This window comes from Saccoglossus kowalevskii, chromosome 17 (assembly GCF_978046115.1).
Source record: "Saccoglossus kowalevskii chromosome 17, keSacKowa6.1, whole genome shotgun sequence".
NCBI classification, from domain to species: domain Eukaryota; kingdom Metazoa; phylum Hemichordata; class Enteropneusta; family Harrimaniidae; genus Saccoglossus; species Saccoglossus kowalevskii.
Genome location: NC_140657.1, coordinates 14,455,777 through 14,476,037, shown reverse-complemented (window position 1 = coordinate 14,476,037; position 20,261 = coordinate 14,455,777). Strand labels below are relative to the sequence as shown.

Here is a 20,261-nt window from a genome sequence, read left to right as displayed (position 1 = left end):
TCTGAGGTCTGATGCCGTCGGCCGGCGAGGGCGCCACTTACTTCATGCACGTACATGTCAGGCCAGTGCATGTCACGTGTGACAACTAAATAGGGTGGTGCTAAGAATAACTGAAAATTTCTGTTGATCGTCGTTTATCAAAACTTGTTTTCATTTTAATCATATTTAACACAGACAGTAATAGTTTGAATATATCTACTCGTGACGGTTTATGGGATTACTTTGCAGCAACCAAACAATAAATCTATGAAATTAAAAACAACACGAACTCGTTTTCTCAGGTTTGTCGATAGAGGGTGCTCATTGCTAATATTGAGTATCGTTTCAAGAGTTTAAATTTGTTGTTTGCATATTTGTTTATTGAGTGACGGGCTGCACGTTTTTCTTAAATTCCCTGGGTAGATTACCATTGCCAGCAGGCTTATAGTTAACGACCACAATGTATCGATTTGAATTCTTCATCTTAGCCTTGCCGACACCAATCTCAGTGCTCGTCCTCCAAATCATCTGAGTAAAATGACGGCAATCTGAAAAGAAATAACGTATTGTTGTAAAACCGAAAAGAAATGACGCAGTTGCGGTTGTTAGTCTTAATGGAAATGACGATTTGTCAAACAAATGGCACGACCGATATTCTTTTGAAATTCAGGCGTTGTGCGTCATATACCCAGATCTCATCGATTTGTATCAAAATGTTCGCTGATTCGGGGATTTAAAATTACGGGGATAAAATAAAATTTAAATTTCCCTGGGAACAAATTTAGTGGCCCTTTCAGTGACAATATTATCAAAGTATTATTGCGGTAACACAATACTGTGTCATTGGCGAAAATTCTATAATGTTGTTAGAATGCCCGTGATGACGTGAATTGCTCACTTACGAATCATTTGTACTTTTTCTTTGAAAATTTATCAAGATGGCGATTTAGTAAATGTCAAATTAAAATGAGGAAGCTGAGTAACGTTGGCTCAAAGGACTGGTACTTCCGTGTCTTGGACGACTATTCTGACGTAAAAGTAATGAACGTTATAAACCAAGAAAGCACGAGCATTTCATACACTGCCATCATTGGCTGCGTGCGCATGAACTGAATGTATATCGCCCTCTATAGGTTACCTTTATTCCATCCCGGATTGTCATAATCATAACACTCTCCTTCATTGTACCACAATTCGGAAATGGCATCCCCAGGTAAGTCCTCGTCAGACATGAAAATGTTTTCTCCTATCACTAAGGATAAAATATGAAAATGCACAAACGAGAAATTACATTAATCAGATCATGTTATTGGGGTATATGGAAAAAATGCTAATATAAATCAGGTTATAATCACCATCTTGAAGTGCACTTGATTAATGTATCATGTGACAATCACGTTCGGTAATCATTGTTGACACTCGTTAAAGAGACAGATGCTCAAATGAAATTTTGTTTCATGGGAGGCAATTTGCAAAATATAACCAATTTTAATACACGTCTAATACACAAGCATAGGTATTGAAATTGTTGTCAAATTAAATACCGGTCCGACAAACTAGCCGACTGAAGCCATGTCCCACGTTCCATTTTATTTGATGATCGTGGATTTGAGTAAAAGTTCGTTTTATGATAGGACATAAGATAGAATAGGATATTGCGTGGCCGCATCGACACAAATGGCCGCATCCTCGTATTTCACTTTTTAATATAGTTCCCTCAACGTTTTAATAACCTGCATTATCACTATTCTGGAGGTAGCCTCGCTCTGATATACCGTCTGCCCATCGTTGTGCTACAGACGCTAGATCGTCCGACCAGTTCAGTTCCTGCACCCCATGCTGTTTTCGATACCGGTTGTGTGCATCTAAAGTTACTTCTCCAAACTTAGTATCTATTTGAACAATTGATGAAAAAGACAAATCATATACAGGGTTCGTTAAAAAGTGTGATTCGAATATAGTTTTACGCACTCTGACAATGTAATAATATAATATTTCTTGGACAATTGGCGGTCTTTGTTATGACTATGCTAAATTAATTGATATTGCTGATGACTGTTCCTGGGAAAGTCGGTCTTTCGCTATTCACAACATAAAGCGGAGGGGTCTTCACCTGCGCACGCGCGGGAATTGAGTCCCAAGCGACAATAACAATGCACGCTAAAAACGCAAAGGCTCATGGGTAGACGCTTGTTTTGTAAACAACGCATGCGCAGGTAATGACTCCCCCGCTTTAAAATGCTGCAATACAACTCGACATGGAGATAGCTACGGGTTTTAAGCCAGTATCATTTGAATATCTAAGCGATATGCGAATGTGGTTATTATGCTGAAGCATCCTCAACGCGAACACCTGCACGTAATGACACGTGCTGACCAGTATGTCGATTACGATTATAGCATCACGTGGATCATAAACACACACTGTATACAACCCAAATGATATAAACCTATGAGAGCAAGAAATTGGCGTGAAGCACGACGCTTTTCACCGTCAAAACAGTTACACGGTATACATTCCATACGTAGAACATAACATAAGGTATATGGCAGATCGCAGATGTGATACTTACTGTATGCGCACGTGGGTTTTAAATTATTTATAACGATGTGTGGAAGGAAATATAATACAATGGTACGTGGATGTGATAAAAATAATGCGAATGACCTCAGCTCGATCGGAATTTTATTAGATGCTTTACCAAAATATTTGGGAAGTTCTCTCATGGATCTGGTATCGCATACTGGGTCAACATGACCAGTGTATTAGATGTTGCCTCGGGGCGTCGAGTTTTTAGCGCCACAACAAAATATGATTAAACGATGGTTAATGAAAATATTAGAGCTAGACATTTCTGAATTTGGTTATGTGGATTCGTGACAAGAATATGTGTCTTCAGCTTTGATGTTAAACTGACGCCACTTTCAAGTTTTGATCACGTTTTATACTGTTTAGTTGCATAATTCTGAATTGGCTGTTTCTGCGTGAAAACTAGTCTCGGGCTACTCGATTTATTTGAAGATCCGAAATTTAATGATCGCCAGATTTAAAAAAAAAAAGAAATCATTAAAATGTTATGATTTTGTGACTTGTCAAATATCCATGTCCCATTTTGAGGATATTATGTATTTAATTTAATTGTACGGTTTAAATTATACTAACAGTGGTTGTTTGTAATGATACGGTGGACGTATCAAGGTACCTCGGTGCAGTCCTCGATGGGTGCCCAGCCTCGTCTGTATATAACAGCCATTCGGGCGTACCGTTTACATAATTAATGGCCGCTTTTATTCAATGTTTATTTCAACACCAACGATAGACAACCTGTTTCACCTCTTATGACCCCCGCGTTTTATCGGTTTGACATCGTGCCAAGAAGAGAAAATATTTGCGAGGGAACCATTTTTCGTGTTAGTTACTAGAGAATTGATCCATTTGTTTTCGGAGTTTAAAGAGGGTCGGGATCCCGCGTTCGACGAGGTATAACATGACCGTGATAAAACACTACGGCAATACATCGAGTTGGTGGCATATGAATACGAAATACCAACAACTTTGACGACGGGGACCAGAGTCTGCAAGGCCGTACTTAATTTGATATTAAAGCAAGAAACTCACCTGGCATTTCGAATGATGTTGTCAAATAAACACTATTCGGTCATTAATATCATCTAAAACCAGGAGTCCTGTCTGGTCAAGTCGTCGACTTACGTGGTATTCATGAACAATAAAATAATCACCCCGAGCTGAACCGCGCCCTCACATTTCAATACACCGGCTTCCTGAATCGAGTACACCCAGGGTTCATAAAGGAGCGGCAGTTAAGGTCACATGTCAGTAATCTGTCTCATTTCTTTACTCCCCCTTTGTGTATCGCTGCGAAAGTAGTGTATTTGTTGGTAATTTCGCCATTTCAAAAACTGTTTTCTATCGGGACAACGTCACGACTTAGGGGCGGGCCATTTGGAACTCTTAGCACTTATTTAACAAATCATCCAAAAGAATAAGGGAAGCTATATTTCTAAAAAAAAATAGTTTGTGAAGTTCACAAAGTTAAACCCTTTACATATCAGTCGTGTAGACATTCATGTGCGCATTTCATTAACGTGGACAGGACTAGACTGTGCCGTTTTCTCCGATAAAACTAATTTCGTGTGATTTCAGTGTCATATTGTCAAATTTAATAAAAGTGTCAAGAAAAAAAAACGATCATGATCACGTGTTTCGTTATGCTCGATTTCAGTAATGACTTCAAATTAACCAAATTCATAATTAAGCGTGTGACTGAAATTTTACATACTATCCTGCGAACGTTCCGATAATTACCGTTGAGGGCATACATCAACTAGAAAATCTTTCTTTCTTTCTTTCTTTCTTTCTTTCTTTCTTTCTTTCTTTCTTTCTTTCTTTCTCTCTCTCTCTATTTACTTATTTATTAATTAATTAATTAATTAATTAATTAATTAATTAATTAATTAATTAATTAATTAATTAATTAATTAATTAATTTATTTATTTATTTATTTATTTATTTATTTATTTATTTATTTATTTATTTATTTATTTATTTATTTATTTATTTATTTATTTATACAAGTTGACCGTTACTATTGACAACGGACGAAATAATACATGTATATGTACTTGAGGTACTAGTATAATGCAGAGGCAATGGCAACGAAACTTTGTGTATTTGAAAGGATGTGCGAAAGAATTTCGGGCACCAGCGATTTGCGGAAAGAACGGCTATGGACGGTGAACATCTATATGTGACGCCGTTTTTAAACTAGCTTTAAAGCGGCATAGTCGACACCTGCGCATGCGACATAAAAACATAAGGAGTGTTAGTTGGTAAAACACATTGAGGTATTTTGATGAATAAAACAGTATTATCAAAACAGGTTTGAAGGTTTAATCAATTTTTTGGGGTGATGTGCACGTTTATGAGATTCATTTGTTTTTCAGTTATTGTATCACAGAAGCCTCAAAAAGGCGTAATTATGTTTATATAAATACTAGTACTGTTACTGAGCAACGTGCAGTCATGTAATATCAATTTACTAGTACCTGTACATATTTGTATCTTCGTGTAGCCGACTTTAGCAAACTGTCCCTTAAACGAGTACATGTAATTAAAAAATTACCCTGCGCTCTAAGTAATGTACGGCATGCAGAGAGCTGGCAACTCGTCTGTTGGCACCCGTTTGCACTGCAAATGGTGGGTGCAGTGTTATACCTAATTAATAATATTGTTGATCATCTTTTATGTGTATATCTTGGTATTTTTTGCTATAAAAATTCATCTGCATCACGGAAGTGATGTTTGTTTATTTAAGCACACGAGTAAGCCGTGCTGTTTCAAGAGCAACTCTTATGGACAGCATCTTCTAAACATCATTTGTGACAGCAGACATGGTCGGCGACATTTATCGCGCCCTCACCGGCAGACTCACTTAGACGCAAATACATACATATATTCTAGCGCTTTGCAGCATAGCGTTGCCTATATTGCTAGTGAAAACATTAGAGTAGAACAAAGAGTGGAGCGTGTTACATGTGACCAGAGAGTGCTGGGCACATGTGTGCCCAGGGTTGAATCTATAGATGCCCTGTGATTGGTCAGAAGAAGTTTGCAGTGTGGAGCGCAGTTTGGGGTAACTGCTATATGTACCGCCACAGTCCACGCTCAGTCTGTATAAAGGAGACTGACTGTATATAGAAGAGGAGGTCAGAAAACCACTTGATGTTATAAGTCTTTGAATCGAGAAATAGATTTATTTTAATACTGTTATCGATTTGTCAACTATTAGCTTCAGTGGGCTATCAGCCATGGTTCGAATCCAGCCACCCTTCTCAATAGTTGAGGAAGAACACACCTTTAAATTTTCAAACCCGAAATTCCAGACACTAACAACTGCGAGAATTACTAATCTACACGAATCGAAACTGTAATCTGAATGTGAAAACAACTGTGGCGATTAACTAATCTGCATATGACAAAAACTGAGACTGATTACAATGTTAAACAAAACAAACAATCTATGTTTCCTTGTAACTCGAAGTTCGGTTAACTGTTAATTAAAGTTCGAGTTTTTAAATTTGAACGTTCAACAAAAATATATGTGGCCCGTAACTAGAAGTTTTGCAAAAGTGGGCGCGGTTTCTAAAATATGGGCGTTGTCATTTTTGTAACTCGATGTCTTCGTAACTCGAACAATTCAATATATCGTGGGGTGGTGGTTCTCAATTAGCGAATCCATCTAAAAAAAATCTATGCAAATGTCAAGACAATTACGTGAGGTTGATTTTTTGAGTAAGAGCATCATGGGACATTTTTACTGAGTATAGTCAGGTGGGCGTCAAGCAACACAAAACGAAAACATAGTTGAATACCGGTGGATCATTCGTGATATCTTTTTGGATTATATTATATTAAAGGGCTACAAAAGTTAGAATTTATCACTTTCACAATGATTTTTTAAATGTTTTATTGAAATTAAAATAGATTTAAAAAAGTAAGACCGCCTCTATCGCTTTAAATAGCCCGTTTAAACAATTGGGAAAATGGGTAAACGAAAGAAGTGCTCAATTTGCCGTTTGCCTGCGGGCGCTACAGTTAACTGTGACGTCATTTCTAGACAACACTTGACTTCAATTACTAGTACGCTATTCGTGTGTAAGTTTGTGTCTCTACTTTTCTGAACCGCCGTGAAAACAAAACACTATGGTAAGGTGCTATGCAGTTGGCTGCAACAATGATTCGAGACAAAACTCGAAAACTCGGTTAAATGTTATTCAATTACCAGTGACAAGAAACTGAGGAAATAATCTCCGTGTTACGTCTCACACGAAAATATGCTCCGAACACTTCGAAGAAGATTGTTTTCAACGCGATTTCATGGTAGGTATACTATAAAATCTAAATTATTAGTGTGGCATTGCATGATTAGAATATCATCATGTTATTACGAGAATACTGCAATTTTATTGGTAGTGCAACCGAAGCGTAAATACAGTACCATCGTACCACAGTCAGCTGGCGCACATCTGATATAATAAAATAAATGATATTTACTATATGGGGGCCGCCATCTTGAATGACGCATAAAACTAAATAAGAGACAAGTTGTGAAACGCGTTTTTCAGATTCCTACAAATCAGGACAAAAATACCAATCTTTCACAAAAATACGGTCCGTTGGGGTTATATTAAGCCAACTGAATTCGTCGTTTTTGTGTGGATAAATCCCTTGCATACGAACACCTAATTACGCGAAGAACCTAGAACACTAAGCCGGGGTATTTGAAACCGAAATTGTCATCTAAGCGTTAGGCCGTCGCTGATTGGCTGCTGTGCTGGAATGCCAATTTATAATTGAAGTTATGGTTGTTTTCAGCATGAGCTACTTAAAACAAAGAAGAAAAAGAAACTAAAACCATGCGCTGTACCTACGTTGTTTTGCTATATATCAGCGCCAACGAAAAAGAGGACTTTTAGCGAAAATAGTCAAGCAAAGAAAGAGTACAAAGCGGTATGATAATACAATATTATAAATATATTCAACCCCGCATTTAAGCGTGCATATTTCTTGCTATATAATATATACTACTTTAATTTTCATAAATCACATTATTTCTTTTCAGATTGTCGCTGAATACTATCACGAATGCTGGTCAAGTGCAATCTCTCAGCGAAACTAATTTATTGAAAAATGTAAACAGTCGCTTTACTCGGTTCATAAATGCGTTTTACAAAAGTTGCTATAAGCTAGCGGTACAGTAACGTCATATGTTCTTATTTGCAGACCAGAAATGATGTAGGTGTGCAGACAGTTTTCCCTTGCTGCTGTCACAAAACAAAAGTAAAATGTTGAAACGCGATTCCCAGAAAACATCTCCGTTGGGCATGACCGCATATATGCCAACATGGATGACAAGACAAAACGATTTTCCCACTACTCAATGCCATCTATAAATAATGAGATTTCCGAGAAAATGAGATCAAGGTTGATGTAACAATTTATGACTTCGCGTTCCTAGAAGATACTAGAAGTCCTGAAAATCTTAAAGCAGGAGGGTCGCCACCTGCGCACGCGCGGGAATTGAGTCCCAAGCGACGATAACAACACACGGTAAAAACGCAAAGGCTCATGAGTAGACACTTGTTTGTAAACAATGACACGCTATGGCCATCTGACGCATGCGCAGGTGACGACCCTCCCGCTTCAATCTAGAGGACACAGATGACGAATGCATCATTCAATCTACCGTTTCCGAACTGGACGATGACGTGGACGCAATGCTTGATACATCAGTGTCGACTTTACATGAATCCGACAGTTCATTCAATCTCGACACAGACGAAGTTTAGGATCAGGGATTTACCAACTAATTCAAGCCATAAGCCTGTTTCATATTTAGCTTGTCTAAGGTCCGGTGCGGCAGAAACATTTTGTTTGTTGAATAGAAAAGGTTAAAATTTGGTTTGATTTCACACAGATCATTATTTAGGACGGCCTAGAGCGCCCTCTTTTCTTTTGAATGCAAATTTGTTAAGTCAGAAGTGTTCAACATGGCGGACATGTTCTTTCTTCTCTGAGTTTTTTTTTCCATAGCTGCGTAGGAAAACTCGGCGAGGACATCGTTAACTATCGCTTTAAAATGTGAATCAGCCCACATAAGTCTCAACTTTTTTTTACTTGTGCTGCCATTCTCTCTGTTTCAGTATTTCCTAACCGGGCAGTGATCTTTTCATGTTGAATTTCAGTTGGTCTTCATCCATATAACGATCAATGGTTTTATTTTTCTCATCAGTGAAGTTGACTCTTTCCACATTCACACCCATTCTTGTTACGATCTTGAAAAGGTTTTGAAACTGGGCAACAAAGTTCACGAACCTGATTTGCATATTTAATTAACGATTACGTAATCTGGCGCTTGGTACGTACTATACCTTCCATGTCCATACTATAGTTAGGCCGGTTCATAGTCCCCCTATAGACAGAGGGACTGTGGCCGGTCTAACATTAGAAATGAAATTAGGGCGTGCCTTATTTAGGTTGTTTAGACAATTTAAGCAAGTCAAAAATGTAGGTATGCCTAAGGCCGGCTTTATTTTCTGATGTTAATCCCACTATAGTGTTATAATTGATTTAGTGTTTCTAACCTGACCAGCTTGGAATTCTCGAAGACAGATAAAAAAAGAATTCACTAGAAGACAAAAGATTTTGTTTTCGTTAGCAGAGGCGTTTATCAAAAAAAAAACATTGTCTATTCTTGTTTGTGATTGGTCCTGGCAATGCTAGGGGATTGTGACGTAGCTCCGTTTCCAGAATAAATGAATGGTTCAATTGTTCAAAACCTCGACGTGCTTCTTGAATAATTAATAAGAATAAATGTCATTACATTGTTCCGACCAATGTTTCTGTTTGACAGAATTAACTTATGATTCTACAGTCAAATTATTATTATATGCTGCCTAGTCACGTGTTCTGGGAAAATTCCGATCGTTGTTGTCCTGGGTTGAATTGCCTGAATACTCAACAATACAGCCAAATTACTATTATACAAGTTGCATGGTTACGTAACGCGAGCGTCGAAAAATAAAAGAAAGAAATATTTTTGTTTTGAACACTTATTTCACAATAAATCGTTCGGAGCTCGAAATATAATAAGCGTTGCGTGGTCCTTTCGATCCATGTTTCGATGTAGGTGGAATTAGTGCTGTTATATCGCCCTCAGAGTCAATCGAAGAAAAGATTCCATATCCTAGTCGGTCGCTATTCTCATACGAGCTTCTTGTAAAATAAAAAAAAAACACTTTAATTCCTTCCAGCCCGTAAGCCATAGCACACCGTGTGAACGCAACGGTGTACACTGCATTTGTGTTTTATCCCCCAATCACGGGACGCGACCTGTATTCGCGGGCGATTCCATTCATAACATGGGGGCCACTTCATTCATTATTTATCCCATATCTTATAAATACTAGATAGTGAGAAATAAGAGATAACGATAAATGATTAACTTATACGTGCTCAGTAACTGCCATATCTATTCTCACATTCGTCCCTGATATTCCGCGTAAAAGCAACCTCCAAGTTTCGCGGCGACCCCCGGAAAGGTGGTACAATTCGCAGAACCCACTGTCTCCTTGATATGTAAATCAGAACAAAGCCAGGTAAAGAATTACACCTGACAACAGCGTAAGATATTGCCGTTGTATAGCGAGAGAGACCTTTGCCTGTATATCGCACTCGTCGCTGTGTCTTCTATCCTCTACTGCCGAAAGAGCAATTACGTGCTAAGGATACAGGGGCCTTGACGCTGTCTCCGAGGCGAACCCGCCACCGAGCTCAGTGCTCGCACTGCCTCAATTGAACTTAATAGCAGGTCGCTGTCTTAATAATAACAATTGACAGTTTGTGCTCATTGTGGAGCAATCGTTTGAATTACTGGGCTAACCTGACCAGACATGAGTGCCTCTCACAATGTGTTTTGAACCCGGTGACGCGCAGATTTTGCAAGGAAACGATCCGAGTGCAAAACTGAAATTAACCACTCACCAGGAAAGTTGAGGCAACAGATCGTAGTGAGTATATTTTTACTATGTGTTTATTCAATAACTATCTCTGTAGTGTTTACTGTTTACTGACGGTGGGTCAGACTATCTATGGACTATCCGTGTTGCCACTGCAAGTGCTGAGCTAGATCAGGCACGTCGAGCTCTCGCTTTACTTGTGGAATTGTACACAACACATGTTGTAACAGGTGGGATGGAGAGAGCAGTGTAACTCAAAACCTCCATAGCCATTTTATGCAAATAAATCTACTAGTGTCATAGCACGCCTTGCTTTTACCACGGGCATACAGCACCGTAACTCCCATACCTGGCGTGCAGTAGACCGTGACTTTCTACGGCTCAAAACACGCCACACACGAGAGTTGTATGACAGTCGTTTTTGTTTTGCATCCTTCATCCCGTTTTTTTTCTGAGCTTCTTTTTCACATCAATAGATCGTAATTATTTATAATCGCGTACAGAAAAAAAGATAATTTCTCTATTAATAACGGCATAGACTGTGATACATATTTCAAAGGAGCGGCCATTAGCGCAGAATGTTATTTTTCTATAAAATAATCTTATTCATTAATTTTGTGTGTATGTTATTAATATGGATTTTATTGAAGCTTTATTCGTGGAATAATATATTATATATGGCAATTATCATTTTCGAATGGATAGATAAATTTAAAAAAACAACATATTTATGAGCTATAAAGACACTTCCCGGCGCCGCGTCGCCTTCGTGGGTCAAACGCTTGGATGGTAAACGATGAAGATGTATAAGTGTTATTGTATGATGTATTTAATATATGAATAAATAAAACCATTATCATATTATTTTAATAACGAGCGGGGTCATTACCACCATGATAAACCCGAAGTGCTCGACAATACTACGTCACGGTCGACGGCGGCGTAGTCAGCGCAGCAATTGTATGCAATATACTGTAAAATACTTTATTTTCGCTTGGAATTAATTTTCGCTGAAGGAATCATGATTCAGTGAAAATAAAATCCAGCGAATATACTTTTTGTCCTATATTCTCCATTAAACTCGCCAAAAGTCAGTGAAAAATATTTTTTTTTTACAAAACACCCAAAACGTCTTTTCAGCGAAAATTAATTCCAGCTAAAATGAAGTACTAGTATTTTAAGTAGACTGGAGGTGGGAGGAGGGTCTAATAGCGTCCGTTAATACAAGTATTCATGACGTTCGATTTTCCGCGCAACGGTATGATAACCGCAATTTGTTTTTACGATCATATTTGAAATATTGCTCCTTTTTTTGTCGCTAAGCGAATATACGAAGGCAATTCTATTCAAAATTAGATTTTTTTTAAATTTTATCGTGCCACTTCATGTACTAGTGATATCGTGAGTTAATTGCGTTAATTGCTATAACAATAGTTTATATTAAGTTCACATGTAATTAATGTCACCGAAACGGCACCATTACACTGTATGTTGTGTTAAATTTGATTTGATATTATTAGTTGTGGCGTCAAACAATTGATCGATATGCCGTAACAGAAGTATTACCTCGAGTCTGCCACAATTACAATTTTAAAGATTATACAACACCACATAGCGCAGTCAGTGATATTTAATTCCCGGATAAAACAAATTCACACACCACACCACACCACAAGTAATCCATAATGCGTCCCAGGGTTGTTTTATTTGGACCCTCGAGACTGAACATTTCGACTCACAATTGCGCGCATTTGGATTTATAAACGTGTTTCAAAACTGAAAAGTTGCAGCAATTACGCAAGTGAAATTGCGGACGAGATCGGATATCATCTCAGTGTTATGCTGTCGTCAATCCGGGAAGCCGGATTTTGTTCAAGGAAAGGCAAGAAAGCATCTAATAATATGTAGACGAACATGCGATGGCAAATAATCGCTCGTTTATTTCGGAGAATTTGGCGACACCGAACACGTATACTTACTCTAGAGAAATTGCGTTTGAATATGATTCGACTCTATTTGCTTTTGCCATTAAGTGATATGCTACTCTTTGAATTTCACAAGTCGTTGACTATATAAGAGATGTTTGTGTGCTCAGACGAGTTTGCTATCCCAGTGTGCTTTATAAAACAGTATTTGTATGTGTATCAATCTTCTTATGATATCTTCATAATCGCGTTGCTAGGAGACGGGAAATCCCCGAGGGCCGATTGTCGAATCAAGTGATAAGGCGTTGATTCCTATGTCCGTTTCACTGAACTGTGAAAGAAAATAGCTAATGTTGTGCTTCGCGTTCTCTTTCATTATGCTAACATGGGGTTAATATTAATTTGCACGTGACAATCATACTGCGTACTAGTATATTTCAGTGTGGTGGGGTATTTTCCTCAAAGTTCGTCATCACATCATACATCATCTTGTTCATGTTTTATTTTCTCGCTCGTTGCAAATGCGAGTCTCCCGGGGTGGTTCTGTGCATGCAGGTGGGTGTGCGCGTCGTGAACGGTCCTCGAACAAGCCTACAAATATACCATTGACTACAATGACTTAATGGAATACAATATTGCGAGCACCAGAACCGCGTCATCTGTTTTTTCGACATGTTACGTAACGACCATAGTTTCAAACCCAAATTCTGGTCGACACAGGCAAAAAAATGCCAGCATCAACTCGGAATTCACCAAATCACCACACAATTTCTCAAATGCTTTCGAGTGCCCTCTGTGCAATAAAAATATGAATTATTCTACTTTATAAATGACACGGTTCAGTATTGACACGTACAATGCGAACTAGAAAAAGTTTTTCCCCGGATCTGGTTTAATTTTTTCTATAACATTTGGAATTTTGGAATGCAGACCAGGAACTACATCTGGGATCCACTATTTTTGTCATTATTGTATTACCGTCTGGGCTGTGATTTATTATCCGGTGGAATAAACGTGATTGATTTGATTGATTGATTGATTTTGATTGATTGATTAATCGATCAATTGATTGATTGATTGATTGATTGTATTCCTGTTTTTGTTTAATTTATGTGATACTGGCCCAGAATGATAATAGCATGCTAATGGTTCGAAAATAATTTTGTGTCCGACGACAATTCATTCAACTGGTGAATACAGATATTTTAAAATAACATACGACCCACTGACCTTTAACAATATAGTTCAGTTTTAATACATTGAAAACAGCTTCATCCCATCACTGTATGAACAGTCCTTGGGGTGGTGTCTTGAACTTTAATTTCTGGCTCGTAGGTATATTATCAGACTACAGATATAACCACATCAATAGAAAACCTCCTCATCCGAAGGAATGATTTGGTCTTTGTATTACATCAAGTTCAGCTTAAAGCGCGGTGGTCGTCGCGCAGCGCGTGTTCGAATTTCATGTAAATAAACAATGTATTTTACACGCGTTGTATACGTCGCTATGAGTCCCATATCGAACAGGACGCGGCGCGACGACTGCCGCTCTTTAAAATACTTTATTTTAAGCTGGATGAGTGGACATTTTTGCTGATTTGTATGGAGTTTATTTTTTTACTGATATTTGATGAGTAGAAAATGTAAAATATAGGAAAGATGGTATATTTACTGGATTTTGTTTCACTGGATCATTCCTTCAGCAAAAATAAATTTTAAGTGAAATTAATTTACTTTACAGTATTCTGCGAAGGGATAGACTGACCTCTTTTTTCACATGTTGGGTGCGTACAAGTTCTAAAAAGTATTTATCGCAATGGTGAATGACTAGCGCCGGAGGGGGAGGGGCTCGGCGTAAGCGTTAAACAAACCCAATCAACAGTACTGACACTAGCATACTTATCACTCGCCGTATTATTATTCTCGTATGCTTCCAGGCTCCCTAGGCTAATGGGATACGAACAAATAATTTCTAGTATTCAACGTGCCCTCCTCTGTGTATACAGTGTTCTTCGTCATATCGTGCTTACGTAATGTGACGTCATCGTAAAGTATAGAGAATTAATCAGCAATTTTTATTATTAGAATAAACGTATTTCGAATAAGTTCAATAGGAATAATTTGTATTACTATACTTTAAAACACGTAATCTTAACTATGACGTCATTGCACCAAGTGTGATAATTATTTTGTAGATATTCAATCATCCAACAGGTATGTTAATATTTATAGTGTACGCCCCCCCCCCCCGTATTTTTTTTTTCTTTACGGCAGCCGAGTCCGATTCGTTTCGGTGAAATTACCATGTGTAAACACTCCCTCGTATGCCTTTTTTGAAAAATTCGTTGAAAAACGAAATCGAAACTGCCAGTCCTAAAACTCCACAGTCCTTGAAGACAATTACATTTGGTTAATTTTTCATTAATAATTCGTAGTGCGCTTCCATAATATACCAAAAAATTGCTATTATCAGTATTGTTTCATTTCACGTTATTAACAATAACCATGAACGCTCGTGTGTAACTAAGCGATGTTCGGAGCGAGGCTGTGATTTCAATCCACCATGAAATGGCGAGCAAATGGTAGCAAATTCGAGGTCGACATATTGCAAAATAATTTATTTACCATCTTTGGCGCCACACTAAAAACTGAAGATCAATGGAGCTACCAAGGGAAATGTCATATTATTTTTTAATTACTTTGAAATGTGATTTTCAGAATATTGACTAGTGGATTATATAGTTTGCTCATCGGGTATTGTGACACTGCCATTTGAAAATGAACTCGAATGTGGGTACTATGCGTTTAACTCAAAGCATCTCAGTCGTTCTGCGTCCATGACTGTAAGCATATTTGGTGAATAATGAAGACCATGTGCTCTTTAATACTCCACACTTGTCATGCAATGTGCGTATGAATTTCTACAATGTATTTTGCACGCGTTGTATAGCCACAATCTCCATGATTTTAATTCTTATGATACCAGATGCCTCACGTAAAAAAAAATAATGGCATGATACTCGCAAGCACCTCAGAATACATCGGCAAATGTAGTAAAACAAACATCATTTCTACTAAACAAATTTTAATCAGCAAACCTGACTGTGTTCATCAAACACATTTTGACCGTTTCCATCGCGCTGTTACGCAAATGCCAATCAAATACCTGCTCTCGATTGTAATAAAACATTTCCACGCTGGAACTATGAAATATGATGTTGCTAGGAGATTTAAAGATGTAAATTACGTAGGTCATAAGTTGGGAGTGATTATGAACGTCGGGCGTCTATTAACAATGTAATGTCTTTTCTTAGACGGGTTTCAAAAGCTCATTTACAAAACTAATTAATAAGATCATTTTTTCAAATCGTATATCACCCTTACAACAAGATTTCCCCTGCTATAATATTGATACAACAGTTTCTCGGATTTTTTCAGTAGACCTAAATCGCGAATGGCCGTCGAAACATTGCTGAGAGATAAAGCCATGAGACTCGTTTTGTTCCTGCCCAATCAACAAAATGGCGTCTCCTGTTCCAAATACAATGGTGACAAGGAGTAGTGGACGCAATGGCGGTAGAGATTGGAACACTAACAAGTCTCGTGGCGCTCTCGCACTTAGCGAGATCTCGGCGGCCACTTGCGAATATAGTTTATTATGTGTCATGTTCGAACATAGTCTTTCAGAATTTAGTAGATATTTATGTAATTTTGTCAATGTCAATGTTCTTAACATTGAAACAACCACCGTATTTTATATCGGGGTTTTGTTCAAGTTTTTCGAGCTTTGGTGTATGATGAAAAATGGGACTATTTTTAGTTTCGTAACAACTCGCGTTAAACAGCGTGCAAACAAGTATTATGTCAACGCTGCCATTAAACGTACGTTGTTATTGATACAGCGAATAACTAATATAAATCTTGAAGTGTTGTGTCCATTAATAAAAAAGCGTCATATTAATCAGTAATTATGAATAGTAATGCTTTGGAAACAAGGACGGGACCGGGAAACGAGCTCAAATTTCAAATGACCCCAGTTCTGCATTTAATCGGGAAATCAAGGGCGAGCATGCTATTTATTTATTATGTGGATAAGAGGTCACCTGCTTTTTTTTAACAATGAATGATACATTTTAATGCAACGCTGTTAGTTATATTCCATATTATTGTTTTGTTTTTCACCAAGACAAACGTTTTTTTTTTGCACGAGAAATACTTCTCAGCTGAACAATCCCGATTCTGAATGTATTGAGGACACGATAACAATGACAGAAACAGGAATATCATCAGTGTATCTTTATTTGTAACTTCCGGCGAAATATCATTCCCCGTCTCTTTTTCACTATATCGCAATTATAAATGCAAGTAAACATATCAAGATACACTTCTCAGTTTCAAATCAAGAACGCGGACGTGATTCGTACAAGGTTGAAGTATCAAGCACGTAGCTTGTCGAACCCCCGGTATTATACTAGAGATTGCGGCCTATTACATATATGGCGCCACCCTCGCTATGCAATACTTTATTTATACACGTGTAGTGACGGCCCTAGTTATATCATACTGTTGTTCGTTTCTAACAGTAGATATTATTGGTCGAATTAATTTAAATGTTGTCATCAAAACATTTTATATCACGGTATTTTTTCGTGTTGGTTCATTGGTCTGCCCCCCCCCCCCATCATAAATTGAACAACGATTCAACATCTTGCATATCGTACATATAACGTACATGATATATGACGTCACCGAACGATCTCGATATTCGACCATGCGTAACTACCATGTCTGGCTTCATCGTTGCATCATGCAGTGGTATTTTAAAGCGTGCCATAGCGTGTCATTGTTTACAAACATAAGCCTTTGCGTTTTTAGCGTGTGTTGTTATCGTCGCTTGGGACTCAATTCTCGCGCGTGCGCAGGTGATGACCCTCCCGCTTTAAATTCCCGATTCCTTGCAGCCATCGCACCGCTGTAGTACATCTAAATCACGTCCATAATCCCACTTCCATCATTGCGCCTAAACCATATTCACACTGCAGCTATTCTGCCACTGCCACAAGTGCGTACGGTCCAAACCATTTCACTGATGCCACGCGTGCGTGTAAACGAAACTCACATCAGTTGAGTCTATAACGATAAATGTTTCACCGTAACAAGCACGTAAGTGTGTACGTGTGTGTGTGTGTGCATAATTTTACTTAAAGCGGGGGAGTCGTCACCTGCGCATGCGTCAGATAGCCATAGCGTGTAACTGTTTACAAACAAGCGTCTGCCCATGAACCTTTGCGTTTTTACCGTGTGTTGTTATCGTCGCTTGGGACTCAATTCCCGCGCGTGCGCAGGTGACGACCCTCCCGCTTTAAGTTAACGCATCTCATATTTTAATTTTTGTTCTTCTCTTCTCGGCATTATTGCCTTTACCCATTAGCTGTAATCGGGTATTACTTCTGAGTTCACTGAACATAGTTTGTGTTGTTTAAAGAGCGGTGGTCGTCGCGCTGCACATTGTGTTGATAAACATTGATTTTCCCACAATTAAATGCGTTCTTCTAACTAGAATCACAAGTATGAGGCTTGACCTGGGTGCGACTTGCACCAATTACAGCCGGTGACTCCTTCGATACCTTCCAATCAGCTAAAAAAAAATACCTAATTAAAGCTTGGTAACGTCACAGTTTGTACTGCGCATTAAAGGTACTAACGTTAGTACCTTCCATGATCTGCGCAACAGCTAAAGTCGCCATCTTTGTTTATATGAGATCCATATATCTCGAGCATGCGTGCGGTGACAAACACCGCCCTTTAATTAGTTTAGCAAGACCACTGCATCCCGGAACACGCCACTTTTTATATATAAGTAACTATAATATCATAGGCTGACATGTAATAACGTAGGTCAAACGAAAATGGAATCACAAATGTATTTAAATGTGGAATATTATCAACAACGATAAAATGAGCTAGTTTCACGACATATACATTTAGGACAAATTACTTTAATATGTCAGTTGAGCATATTAAGTGTATGCACAGTTCTCTTCGGGGCATTAAATTGGACGAGTTGCTGATTAATTAATTAACACTTATACATATTTACATACATTATTTTTAAAATGATAGTATGATTCTGTAAATTGGGTGTAATGGACAGTCATTTTGTGGCAATGCTGTTTTCTGTAGTTGGTGAACCATGGCAAACTGATCTACGATTTATGAATAATATTATCATAAATATATATTTATTAGTTACGTTCTTCCTGCATGTGAACCACGAAGACTTATGTTCAGTTTTCTTGGCAGTAGATGTCCAGCTTCTTACCATGCGACTTCGATGAGTTACTGACCCTAGGCACAGTCCCTCTATAGAGGGAGGGACTGTGCCCTAGGTAATTCTTTTTTACATTCAAAACACACTTTTTTTCTTTGGTCAATATTTTAAAATTGCTTCTGCTGATGATAGATGGTTTACATTACTGTCATTTTTTGTATTGTACATGAGTCGTCATAGGCGGCAAGTTTCACACTTACAAAAAAAAAAGTCACGCCAGTCTCTGAAATTCTGTCGTTGAACATCTCGTGGGCATAACTGCTTTGCTGTTACACTTAAACCATCGCAACTTTTCAACCAATCGGATCTCGGTAGTAATATAAGTGCGTTAATTTGCTTTTCTCTGAAAATCGATTTTAAATTAATGTGGAAATAAGTAATATTATTTCATCTGACACGCAACACCAACATTAATTAAAACGTGTATGTATTTGCGTTGATAATGCGTGTTCGTTTTTTTGTTTTAATAATTGCTTACTTTGGTGTTTTATATATTGTATGATGAATAATCTGATTGTGTAAATATACACATGTACGACTGTCTGTAGTTTATTTCCTGTCAATACATAGTTGGCGCAAGTTGCTACATCAATCAATACAATAAATAGGCTTCAATAGTAGTAATATCACGGGAAGGCAAGGCAAATGCTCCCATAGGTGCTCCACAAATGTAGGGTAAAGTGTGACATCATACGCACTGTTGTGAAAAATTGAGAAAATGATTTAAAACTGTAAATTGCCATTTTCGTACATTTTCCGAGCTCTTTTTTCTGGGAATATTATGTTGTTGGCCTTGACTTTTCCTTTAATTTCGCCGTTAGTCGCCTTTATAGATTTGCTTTATGATTGGCCGACTCGCATATTCCCCCATGACTACGTGATAATGCCATTCGTTTCAAGGCTTTTTTGCATTGTCACATCAATTTTAAAAGGATTTGAGTCATGATAATTTTGGTTGAAGAGCATGTTATGTATTTAAATTCCAATTAGTCTCGTCACACCGATGACGTCATACATGACCCACCCCACAATCCCAAAATTCCTAATAGTTCGATCCGATTCAGTGACACCGTCTTAACAATAAATACCAAGGCTGTCACAGCTCCGTTATTGGAATACATTACCGCTCTTACGTGAACAGGTATTTCAAACAAAATTAGGCGATGCTTTTTTGAGCGGTGGTCGTCTAGTCACGTGATACCAATATGAGATGTACTAACATGTATGTGAAATTCTCACTCCAGCCATGCATGCATGCATGCAATCAACCCAGGACATACGCATGAGGGCGCTGTGATTCCATAGTAACACGATATATCCCACAATGCCCCGCAAAAGGTGTTAATGACCAAAATAATAGAATTGGTTATACGACCATACCTCGCACTCTGGAACGTACAACTATGGGTGTATATTATTCTATGACGAATGAAAACTAGATAGACTGTCACCTATACTAGTATATCTGCACTCAACCAATGTA

The 20,261-nt window shown here is 38.0% G+C and overlaps 2 protein-coding genes across 2 annotated transcripts in view; one reads left to right on the top strand and one right to left on the bottom strand.

Moving 5' to 3' along the window:
* Positions 1–117: 117 nt before the first annotated feature.
* LOC102809251 (Golgi-associated plant pathogenesis-related protein 1-like) lies at positions 118–3,753 on the bottom strand. The gene is made up of 4 exons (XM_006814275.3): positions 3,599–3,753; positions 1,713–1,871; positions 1,118–1,231; positions 118–527 (listed from the first exon to the last, which is right to left on the bottom strand). Exons 1-4 carry the CDS (start codon positions 3,603–3,605, stop codon positions 358–360), a joined length of 450 nt encoding a protein of 149 aa, XP_006814338.1. The 5' UTR covers positions 3,606–3,753; the 3' UTR covers positions 118–357.
* Positions 3,754–10,215: 6,462 nt separating this feature from the next.
* Positions 10,216–20,261, top strand: part of LOC100370843 (synaptotagmin-1-like) — a 28,672-nt gene continuing 18,626 nt past the window's right edge. The window contains exon 1 of the mRNA XM_085492136.1: positions 10,216–10,570. The gene's annotated coding sequence lies outside the window, so the exon portion shown is untranslated. The remainder of the gene's footprint in view (positions 10,571–20,261) is intronic.

Coding starts and splice junctions, on each gene's coding strand:
- LOC102809251 (XM_006814275.3), bottom strand. Junction 1,232..1,712: donor CCAGAATAGTGATAATGCAG/GTTATTAAAACG, acceptor TTTTATCCTTAG/TGATAGGAGAAAACATTTTC. Junction 528..1,117: donor CAATCCGGGATGGAATAAAG/GTAACCTATAGA, acceptor ATTTCTTTTCAG/ATTGCCGTCATTTTACTCAG.